The 12,639-nt window shown below is 35.4% G+C and overlaps 1 protein-coding gene across 2 annotated transcripts in view; it reads right to left on the bottom strand.

Annotated features, from left to right (window-relative positions):
• Window positions 1–12,639, bottom strand: part of VCL (vinculin) — a 58,250-nt gene that overhangs the window by 25,154 nt on the left and 20,457 nt on the right. For both annotated transcript variants that reach the window (XM_031603004.2, XM_031603002.2), the window contains exons 3-6: window positions 8,822–8,972; window positions 6,767–6,875; window positions 4,229–4,351; window positions 2,665–2,825 (exon numbers count right to left, since the gene is read on the bottom strand). In XM_031603004.2, coding sequence (XP_031458864.1) covers window positions 2,665–2,825; window positions 4,229–4,351; window positions 6,767–6,875; window positions 8,822–8,972 — 544 coding nt within the window. The remainder of the gene's footprint in view (window positions 1–2,664; window positions 2,826–4,228; window positions 4,352–6,766; window positions 6,876–8,821; window positions 8,973–12,639) is intronic.

Genomic DNA, 12,639 nt, shown 5'->3' on the forward strand with positions numbered 1-12,639 from the left:
CTGTAAAACAATGAGAAAAAAACTGAACAGAACTATGAATGGAACACCTAAGTGCAGATTTTTTTTTGTTTTAAGATTTTTGTCAGAGATCTTTATTTGCTCAGCATTTAACTTCTAAATCAGCACATTATTTAAAAAGTAAGCTTTTTTTGTGTGTGAGGCTGTTGCAGTGAAGTAACAGCACGACACTCTTCAGAGTCTGTAGCAAAACCATGGTAGTTTATAGTAAAGCCTCAGTTCTAGCTCTACACATTTGTCCCTTCCACTATATCTACGATGATTTTGTGATACACTTACATATAAACAATTCAGGACAGAATAACAAACAAAACAAACTAATATCAACATTAGGATGTAGTACACAGAAAATTTTTAAGGCTGTGTCTTGAATTTTGCCTCAGAAGTGGATGGGAAGAAGATCTTTCCCTTAATCATCAGGCACGAAATGCATGCAACAGTCATCTTGAGTAAAAATTAAGAGATTTCATTCTCCCTCTCAACAAATAAACACATCTACACTCACGCACAAATACAAGGAAAAGGCTAATAATATGGAGCCAGCAGTGAACTAGTTCTCCATCTCACCGCTTTTCAGTCAAAACTTTGGTTAATGCCCAGTGATAGAGCTCCAAATTGTGAATGTCTTCATTCAAAAGCCAAAAGAAATTTAAGAAGTTCTCTGCTCAGAGTGTGAAATGAAACTTCAATTATACTTTACTGCACTACATCCATATGCATAACAAATACTGATCAATATTTTCCACGTGGAGATACTGCCAGTACACCAACCTTTCTCTTAATGAAATCCTTTATTTAATGTACCTTGTAATAACATAAGTAAGGATAAGACTGGCTTGCCAACTTTCTGCAAGTCATTTTTCTGATTTTCAAAACCAGGAAAGCTTCCAAATTTAACAAAAATAAAACTGCATTTGCACTTCCTAAAATACAAGAGCACTTAAATTCAAAAATAAACCTGAATTTAAATATGTACATTAAAAAAATCTGAAGTTTAAAGCCTAGACCTGAAGAATGTGAACCATCAGAATTGTAGGAAGGCTACTGCCAAAATACTAAGGAATGGACAATCCCTGATTTAATAAAGCTTTCTGGGCATGCAGTAGCTTGTTCCTGAATGAATGGAGCCTTTATTTGCAACGACAAACACTAGTAACATAAACTAACACAAAAGCATTTAACAACAATGTGCTCTAGAATCTTGGGGTAGCTCTAATCAGATTCAGAAAGACAGTTTCAGTGCAGTTCAGCTTGCCATTACCATTTTCTTAGTGACAGCCAATTCTACACATTTGCCTATTAAAAGTCATTTAAAACCTCAATGTGTAAATATGTAAGTATGGTGTTACAGCTGGCACACAAATAAGAAGTTGCACAGCACACAGTCTGCACACAGCACAAAATCCCATATACATGCTTTTTTTGTTTTAGTACAAGGTAGAGGTGTAGGGTGTGTAAGAAAGCTTACCTTCTAAAGGTGAGAAAAGGGTAAGAAACAGAAGAACAAAAACAAAGATGCATAAAGTAGTCATAATAAAGAAGTGATAGTGACAAAATAACTCAAAAGGCAAACTAAGGGTCAAGTGCCAAACAATATAGGCCTAAGTGATTTTAATGCCTAGATTACACTGGTTAGATTTTATTTTCTGCATGAGATTTTATTTGTTAATAAGCCTGGCTTCAGGTTTCAATACCTTCTTCAAATTTTACCATTACTTGTTGCTTATATTATAAACCCTTAAAAAAAATCACTTTGGCCATTTATTTCAAGTTACTTCAAAAAAAAAAAAAAGTAGATATCTGAATTGCACAGTTGCATTCTTCAGTAAGCCCACAATAACACTTTATATGATTCTGCCCATCAAACTGCTTTAGGATCTGTTGTACATTTCGGTATCTTCCGTATCTGTCTAGGCACCCCAGGCAAAGCAGTTGCAGTTAATTACACAGCTTAACGCTGAGTCAAAAAGACCCAATACTGCCCACTTGTCTGCTTCACAGAAAGGCTCTTCAGATTAGTCCATTTTTTTGTGCTGCAAACACTTAAATTTTAATTCCATATCAAGGCTAAAAATGGACTGCAGCTGGAGGGTGTTGGTGTTCAAAAAAGCACCCCAAAAATTAACTGAAGCCTCTTAACTCCAGGCCTTTTCACAAGAAATACAACAGTAGTCTATCTTTTTGAGTAGGAAGTGGAAGGAAAAAAAATCACAGGTAATCCTACTTGCAGATGCCAAGCAACAGGACCATTTTAAGGTACAGAACAGTTTCTTTTATACCTAATTTACGCCTGTGAAATATGACAATTTAAGTTTGCTCTAGATAGTAAAAAAAAAACCTTTAAGAGGATGCACTATATTCCATGATTACTTAACTACACCAGGACTCAAATGTGAATAAAGCAAAGACAGTAACCACTGGGCAACCTTTAAGTTTCACACTCCTTTAACCCAGCTTGTAAAGAGAAAAAGCTAGTTTTGAAATCAAGGCAACCATCTCCAAAGACGTTGTTCATCACTGACGAAATTATATAATGTGTTGCAAAACTGATGGAAAAATACATATTTGAACAGTCAGATTCACAAGTGTTTAAGTCTACCATACAAGAGTTGTCCTTCCATATCCAAATGTAGATGTGAAACATACCTTGCTGGCCCAGGCATCTTCATCCCAGGAAGTGAGTTGTAATACACGAATTATTTCATTTATCTCAGCACTCATTTTCTCTACTGTGAAATTGCGATTTTTCAAGGCCTCTTCTATTCCCTGGCTTTTAGTGTTTTTTGTGGTTACAAAGATCTTCATAGCTGTAAAAATACCATAAATCAGGAACAGCTACACATAGAATAAAATCAATATCGAAGATAACCCTGAATACTCACTGCAAAATACAATATACAATCTGTTTCTGTGCAAGACTATCTAGAAGGAGATTGTAGTTATAGTCAGCTGCATTGTCTACATCTGCATCTACAAAAATATTTTTAACATTATCATATGGATGTCAGAACTGAAACCAGTTAATTAGACTGGCATGGCAGTACTTCTCTTGCACAAACTATATTCATAATCTGCAAATAACAACATTGTCAGACATAAAGATATAGGCTTTGGTATGCGTTATTTCATGCCAGGTTATAGCACATCCTGCACACAATGTCATTATCTCCTTGCTGCTGCAGCTGGTGGTGTTTGTTAGTGCAGTAGGATCCACAAGCTACTACCAGAATTTCATTTTATATTAATTTGCCATTAGTCTGTTAACATATCACAACTCTTTCTCTGTATTTATCTACAGTTCCATACGCAGGTAAGTAACAAATGTACTCCATTCATATCACTAATCATCACCTTTATGATAGCAAATGTACAGCATCTGAAGCATTAATTTAACAGTACTTCCAAACGGAGACAAATCAAGTTTATCCATACTTGCAATACAACCATTACACTGAATAACTTTGCAGAAGAGGTGAAGGGGAGGCAACACAATACATCTGTGTTATTAACTGCTTTATGATGCATTTCTACACAGTACTATAGTCAGGAAAATGAAGCCAAGTTCACATCCCTTGACACCCTGGCAACAGCTTACACAGGTTTCTTCATCCAGAGGAAACTATTCACCCATTTTTCACATTTAGAGTTATAAATCAAAGAAAAAAAAGTCATAGCAAGAAGAGATGATTATCTCCATACATTTCAATACTCTCTCAGACTGCCCTAACAAGCAAACATCTCTTTTGCCTGCCTATACATGGCTCAGCACAGTGAGATACTGCCAGTGCCTTCACATAAAAGGAAATGGTGATGCTAGCAGGATATTATGTCCCTGTAAAAGAACATGGTACACCAGAGCCAGGAATGCTACAGCAGTCCACAGGGAAGGCTTCAAAACATTACATGTCTCCCCTGTTACAACTCAGCTTCTCCATTAGACCATGCCTCTTATCATCTTGTAAGAACAGTTAGGGATATTGACAGAGAGCCAGTAAGGCATGTGTACTAAATAACAGATGTTGAAGTGCTTTATCAAGCAAGCAAGCTGAGATCCAAATTAAAAAAAAAAAAATCAAATATATTATATGGTTATTTGCCACCAGTACAGAGGCAGTGTCAAGGCTGATATTTTTTCATGCACACAAGACAATCGAATTCCAGTTCAGAATAGACACCAACTCTGAGTTATGTTATTTAAGTAAAAGAATACCTGAAATAAGTACAGGCAATAGCTCCTTCACAGTATTCATGGAGTTCACCAGCATAACCCTATGTTCCTGATGAGTTAATTCCTGTTGTCTCTCATCGATCATTTTTGCCATCTTTGTCATTCCTTAAGATTAAAGAAATTAAACAATCAGAAGTGCAGAAATGCAATATTAGGTTTAATTTGCAACAACTGAGCTTTCTGAACATGAACAAAGTATAACAAGTACTGGCAATTTCACTTAAAGCATACTTTAATATTAGGATCCATTATTTAAATTGTATTCCAGCTGTTTCAGTGAAGTCTGTGATTCCAAATCTAGCCACTGTGAGAAGAAAAATGGAAGACTCAAAACTCTTGATTTAAAATACCAGCAGGAAAATAGTAAAATAACCAAAATAACCAACTTAAGACATTAAGTCATCTCATGACCGTGGAAGTAAATTTGAAGGATTTTTTCTTTGTTAGAACTCGCTACCTAAGCTCAAGAATTACATCTATTTGTCCATCAGCTCTGCTGGAAATATTTCTGTGTTCTCAAAGTTTGGAAGGAATAAAATTGATTCTAGAGCAAATCTACTTTCAAGAGCTAAAACTGGCCAAATTTACCACATGGCATAAGTGGAAATTTCAGGCAGAGCTCCACAAAAACGAAAGCTGATTTAAATTGGTGCTGTCACATTCCCACCTTTTACTCACAAAAAGACACAAAATTGGCAGAAATTTACATACCGTGTTACCTAAATAATTTTCTCCTTATTGGGATTAAAAACATCTTCATTTAACAAAAGTTTAAAAGAGCCTTAATGCCAGTGCTAAAAAGTAATCGAGCCTCCACATTGACAGCAGAGCAGATAAGCTGCATGGAACCACCTTTGTGTACAAAGGACATAAGTCACCTAAAAAGGTTGTCGTATCCTCCACTTTACTTCCAGTCTAAAACCTCTGAGCACTTTGTTGATCAGGTCCCTGCCTGAGGTGAGAGAGGCTGGACTAATCCCTTCCAATCCATATCACTCTATGATTCTATAATCTTGTTATTTATACAGTTCTCACATTGACAGTAAGATCAGATATGATAAAACTGTAAGGAACAAGGCAAAAAAAAGTTTTGTGGGCATGGACTGTGTTAAGTAACATGGAGTTGAGGGTCTTTTCCTGAACTGTTTGTAGAGCGTGCCAGAAACAAGAGATGAACTGTTTATCCAAAGGAGGGATAGAGAAGATCACTTCTGACTAAGAAATGACACAGTTGTCTAAGTCCTAATATCTCCATCATACATCCACAAAACAGGAAGTTATGCCAAAAAAGTTCAGCGAGAAATCCTAAGTGACTGAGCCAAGTAGAGAAAAATGAAAAGCTTAAGGAACATTTTAAAGACATGGAACATAATGACCACAGAGAAACCAAAATTGAACAGTAAAAACAGAGAGTAAAACCAGAAGACTGTTCTTTCTGTTTGATCCCTTCCTATGCAAAATGAGGCAGAAGTCAGTATAGCTAAAGGTAATGTCTCAGGGAACATAAAAGAAATTTAATGAATGCTATAACTTCATATGCAACCTAAAGGTTTTTTTAAACCTAAAAATGGGAGAGAGCATACATGTTAAATAAAAACAGGGCAATCTTTAAGTACATCATGGACAACAAACACATTCTGTGATGTGAGAGTTGCTAGTCTGTTACTACCCCATTTCATTTATGAGCTAGGTTTCCTTACATTACATATGGATTCTCATATATATCTATGAATAAAGTCTTGATAAGCATTCTTTAGTTCAGTGTAACTTCACTGCAACACATTCTTACCTTTCCAACACAGTACCTACTTTATACAGTATGTTTTTGTTAAAAAACCTTATGCTAGCTGAATCCAAAGCGTTTGAAACACTGGCTGACAGAGATTGATGGTAGGTTTCCTCTATAGCAGCTCAGTGCCTCACTTCCTCACCATTTATTTCCACCACTGAAAGAGTGTGAGTTAGCACAGTGAAGTAACAAGCAGCCAAGGAACATCAAATAATGAAAGAGAAGATTTCTGGCAACAGCTGGGTTTTTGCATTATACAGTAAGACAGCTATATCAGCAACCCCATTAAGATGTTAATATATAACATGCAGTTTCTACTACTCTAAGAAATTCCTACTAGACCTAACCAACTCAGGCAGTACACACACATTGGCATCTTAACCAACTTTGTAGCTGTAGCCTTCTCAATTTTTTGTTTTATTCTTACTAATGTATACATAATCAATTCACCTAGCAGTGTACAACAAATACAGTACACATTGCCTGTATAGTATATCTCATTTACCAGCATCTTGATTATCCTGTATTCATTTGGGAATGTCAATCACAAAATAGCAGTCAGTCATGCTGTAGTTCAAAACTCTTTCCAACAGACACTTTCAAACCAACTGCTTTATCATTTTCTGAACACTTAGAACTTGGCTAGGTGAGCATGGCATGGGGCAGGGAAAAAAAAAGTAAAAGAAAAGACTGCACTTAGAATATTTATAATAGAATGCAGCATATCAAACCTGGCCCTAGATTCTTTGTGTATGTCACCAAATCCTCCATAGTCTCTACTACTTCTGCCACAGTCAGATATTCCAATATTCCTTTGCAGACACGGATGATTTTACGGACCTACAAAAGAAACATTCCACCATTTATTTGATGAAGCAATGTTACACTTGAATTAGAAGTACAAGCTTATAATTAGAACATACTAACGCTAATATAATGTACAGGCAATCAGAAGTGTCTGAAATACTGCTTAAGTTACTCACAATTTTGTATCTGTAGAGTTTTATTTACAAGAAAACATATTTAATCAGCATTGCTTCAATCAGAAATGGAAAAGCCTCCTTTTAATATTTTCACTTTACATGAGAACTAAAGGATAGTATTGAGAAATCATAAGGAAGTGCACGTACATATGCTGGCATGCTCTACATTTTCTTTTGCTATTTCTATTAAAAATTTAAAAATCATTTAAAAGAAAAAGCAAAACTACAAAGAAAGCACACTCTACATGTTCACAGGAGTTGTTATTTACTACACAGCTTCACAAATGTATAAGGCACTTTTCAGCACTCTGGTAGGAAAGATAGATCCAACATCTTAATCCTTTCAGAAAAATCTGTCTATGAAGACTGTACTTTAGCTAACCCTGGATTTCTGCCTCAGTAACTTAATTTTTTTTTTTTTAGTTCATGTTTCACTACACAGTGCTCTCCTAAGTCAGTTAATGTTATCATCTTACTTTGAGCTACATAATTTCTGACAATATCACATAAAATTCACATTGAAAAATGACTTAATTAACATTTAATTTGGAATAACCTCATGAAGCGTTCAACCTTTAGAATAGATCATCAATTAATTTAAAATTCACTTCAGTTTTGTACCAGTGTTAGTGTAGTGAAGCATAGCAGAATACAAACACGCTAAGTTTCCTACTAGTCAAAAGTTAATCATTTTAGACTATTACTTTTTTTTTTTTTTTTAAATACACAGTTGTTAAAGACAAGAATTCAATGAAGTCGTAACTGCACAGAACTCAACTTCTTTCCTAAACACTGGAAAAAGAGAGATTAAAAGATGTTAGCTTCCTTGCAATTTTGACCCACAGCACTTTGTAGCATCTATTAAAAAGGACTGAAATATGAAATGAGACATTTCAAAGCATTCTCTCTGTTTCAGAGAAACATGCTGATAGTAGCATGAGTTGATTGAACGATGTCATGGTAGATCACTAAGAATAGCAGCACGTGTAACACAGTTTCTCAGATTAAGAGATTGCTGCAAAGCTAAACTTTAGAATTAATATGAGCATTTCTAAGTGTTAGCTTTAATTCCCCACAACAGCATGATGTTTGCTATTTAGGTAAGTGTAAAATTCCATATTCCCAATGAAATCATTACAAGAGTAAAGAAAGACTCATAAACCTTAGCTAACAAGTATCAGACACTCAATAGCGACACATGCCTACCTTTTTAAAGAACAACAAGTTTTCTTGAGTTTCTGGCTTTTTTCCGTCTAAGACACTGTTAACAGCACCTCAGAGCCACTTTTTGGCTTGCACAGTAGCCAAGTGAAATAACTGTTAGAATTATCAGAATATATCCTCAGGCTGACTAGTCAGACATCCAAATTTGTAGTATCTTTCCCACCCTAAAATCCATTAAAGTGCCACAGCTAATGTGGTCGAACAAAGAAATGTTAATGAGTGATGCTGGGCTTTTCAGTGAGACATAGAATTAAAATACGGTATGGGTATAGTGAATGGAATATAGAAAAATACCAGCAAGATACAAGAAAGAGTTGACAGAACCTGGCCTTTTTGAGGAACAACCCCAAGCAACACAAATATCGTGTCATTCAAAGATGACATTAACAAAGCAGCCCTTCAAGATTAAGCTCCTTCTGATAGAAAGGAATGAAAAATCCATCTAAGGCAATCAAGACTAAGCAGTAGAAAACACATTCAGTTGTTCAACAGTTTACACTAGCTCATTTGGTTACAGAGATATTCAAATTAAAAACACTGTTGTGCAGATACCTAAGTCACTCATGTTAGGATTCCTACCTCTGCTTCATCAAATGTCAGAAGCAAGTCTGATGTTCCAGAAAGGATGCCTCTTGATCCATCAATTAGGTAGTCACGAGCTGGTACAGAATAAGGATCTGCCTGCAGCATCTGGGCTGCTCGAACGAGCTTGGTGCAGGCATTCTCTACTCTGCAGAAAGTCAGACAAAACTTGCTGAATACTCTGTAAAGCAACAGACTTCAAAAATGCTGAAGGATTTGTTTTTAACTTTACTACTGTTATTTCTGTCAAGCCATTAACACAACAATTCAAAAAACATCAAGAGCTGGAACAACAAAAATTTGGGGTTTTGTTTGCTTGTTTTCACTACTTCATGACAGCTCAGAGGAATACAAAATGCAGACTTCAATTCCATGTTAGCTATGCTACTCATAGCTGTACTTACTGAAGACACTGACCATGACTTTCCCCTATTCTCTTTCATTTCTTTAAGAGCAATGTAAATACATAGGCTCTATGCATGATTGCCATGTGTTCATTCAAATTACATCAAGTTCCAAAAGCCAAATACTGTTAATACAGCAAAATTATCAATACTGTTAATACAGCAAAATTATCAATACTGTTAATACAGCAAAATTATCTTCCAGTTTTTTCCCCATGCTTATCAGAGCCCTTTTTCCACTGACCACTTGGGCACACTCTTTTCTCCTACTTATGCTATTGGAAAATCAGTCGTACCATCCTCTCTCTCCCCCCTAAAAAACACTCCTTACTACACAAATGACACAACTTAATGGTTGCTTCCAATAGTGGTTACACTAGAAATAAAACTTGTTACAGGAAATCATGATTATATTTTTTCCAGAAAGTAAAGTTTTTAAGCTAATGGCTCCCTTAAGCAGATCAAATTGAGTCCGCTGACCTTTCCATAACCTGCTCTTTAGCAAGACATCTGCTCTGCACATCAGGTGGTGGGAGCTCATGACAGAGTAGGAATGCACAGGAGAACTCTAAGGCAGAAATTGGGAATGGTCTGCTCATTATTATGCCATGCACTCACACATATAATCAAAGTCAACTGAGTGCACTAAATTACATTTCCCCACTTCTCAAATTTATTCTTTTCAAATCTGCCAAGAAAGGGATTATACAAACAACCTATTCAACCAGCTCAGAAATACTTCATTTCCTACAGCTCAATTTCATGGTCATCTGTTTAATACTAATGATTATCTCAAAGCTGGCTTTTTCATTTGTGGAAAAAAAAGGAAGGTAAGCATGCATTATCACCAAAAGTCGCCATACTTCAGCACAAAAATAAATTCCTAAAATTCAGAGATTTCTTTTTCAGTTTCCCAGAGTGGTACCTTCACAAGGAAATCTTGAGTGTAACTTGTACAATGCCTATTTTGAATAAACTTCCCAATCAATGCATTTGAAAGATTTCAGGAGCATGCACCACGTACAAAAAGAAGCTGAGAAATTTTTCTACAATAGATGCCCCTGATACCTGCAAAGCATACATGGCAGGAAACAAAAGACAGGAAAAAGGGAAAGGGAGCAAATCATTTACTTAGAACTTCCTTTTTCCCCCTATCAGCCTAAACATTCATTGCAATGAGTTCCTCATTCCTCACAAAAATCAACCATATTGCCAAGCTTTCAATAGAAGCTCATTGCCATTTTGAATGTTCAGCCAAAAACTTCTTTAAAGCACTGCTGAGACACAGAATCTTGGCTATTTTATTATTTTGTATTTTATGAGTAGAAACCACACCTCAAGTATTGCACAACAAGAGAAAAAAACTTCAGATATATACATACTTAGATAGGAAGTTTAAGACCATTTCTTTTTTTCTTTTTTAAGGCAGAGATGAATTAATTAATGCTAATGATTTCTGTGAGTTGCCACAACATCACCTATTCTTTGTTACATTCAGAGCCTCACAACAGAAATTATTTCTAACTTGCAAAAGGAGACAGGAATGCTCAAAAAACATCAGAGCTGGAGGTCTTCCAATACGAGAAGACATTAGAATACTAGATCATAAAAGAACCCACACATGCTTTAATACTAAATTAGACACTAGTTCAGCAGAAATACTTTAATTCATTTTAATATTCAAACAGTTGGCTTATAAATAAAAATTCTAAATGAAAGAAAAAACAGCCAAATAACTGCTAGATATGTAAACAAAATTGTACTCAGCATTACCACAACACCTCATTTATAGGTTAAGTTAACTAACCAAGGCATATTTTGATGCTTGGTTTCTTAGACATACACATATGACAGCTGAAAGGTAATTGGTTTTGTATAGGTCAGAATGCCCACATACTTTCCAAAGCCATTAAAACCCATTCTTAACATTTTTCACAAAAGCTCAGTTGCTAAAATACACTGTGAAAATATCTTGCATTTTACTTTTTGCTCTGCTTCCTTTTGAGTAGTATTTTGTATTGATCTTGATCATATTGAGAATAATGGTTTTGGAACAGCTTTTCAGTAAATCAAAAAGAATGTCTGATGAAACAGTTTCAGCATAACAACTTTTTTTTTTTTTTTTTAACATTTAATGGGAGCCTGAAGTGTCAGGGGTGTGGTTCAAAGTATATGACAGCTAAAAGACTGACTGCCTTTTTTTGTATGGACTTCTTGCAAGAAGCTTCAGTTGATCAAACATTTCATATTAATTGCTCATGTGAACTATGGCCACAGCAGGCGGGACATCTCTTCACTGGCCAACAAGTCTACCCAGTTACCATACTGTATCAAGGAATAAGCCTGTAAGAGGACAGAGTCAGCTGAACAGCTGGAATAATGCAAGACCATGATACGATCTAGCTTACAGTAACTCACCTCTACCTTTCTATAAATCATCCCTATAATCCCACTGTGTTCACTGAACACACTGAAAGTTAGATTTTGGCACACATAGACCCACAACATAACCTGCACTGAAGACTTAAACAGAAGTAAAGATGGAGAAATTGTGCCCGTTAGGTTTACACATAAATGCAGTTATTTTTTAAGTCAGCTGATATTCTTTAAATATTCAGTTCAAAGATGTATGTGAAAGAATGTTCAGTTTTTCTAAAGCTGTTTCTCCATTAAGAACAGGAAAACGCACTAGTCATTTACTTTCAAGTTATGCTCCCAATTACAGAAGATTAAGCATTTACATATACGTCAAACAGAAAATGACACATTCATTTTCTCGGTTTTGCAGCCAATTCAATCTAATCCCTGTATAATATTACAGTGTTGTTTTTTTTTTTTTTTAAGTGTATTTATTTTAGAGGATTAATTACAATAGAACTATGTTAACACCAGCCAAGTTATGTATGGAGCTCACTAGCACAGGTCATGCTACTTCCATCCACACTACTTTCAGTAGTCAATCAGCTTCATTCTTGATATTGTCATCTTTGTAATACTGGAGTAAAAAAAAAAAAAAAAAAATCAGCTTATGCTGAACTACCTTGTGGCTTTTTTTTTTTTTTTTAGGTTTTAGCACTGAAATGAAGATGACTGCTCAAATGGCCAACAATGCCTTTTATGTTTGAATAAGGCTTGCTTCAATTTCTCATGAATCAATCATAGTGAGTAAGCTCACTACAGTTCAGATTACTCACAGTTTAGAACTACTTCAGATTTGATTTTTATTTAGATTAACATTAAATTCTTAATATAGTAAACCAGCAATGCGACTCCAACTTGGACACAGAAATCATGTTAGTACAGAACAGCATTACTGCTCAATTAACGTATTGAGTCCGAATGTGCAAGTTAAATACAGACAAATTTTTATTATGATCAGTCAGGTGTTACACTATTCTTCAACTTGTGACT

The sequence above is a fragment of the Phasianus colchicus genome, chromosome 8, assembly GCF_987193195.1.
Source record: "Phasianus colchicus chromosome 8, bPhaCol1.hap1.1, whole genome shotgun sequence".
In the NCBI taxonomy this organism is placed as follows: domain Eukaryota; kingdom Metazoa; phylum Chordata; class Aves; order Galliformes; family Phasianidae; genus Phasianus; species Phasianus colchicus.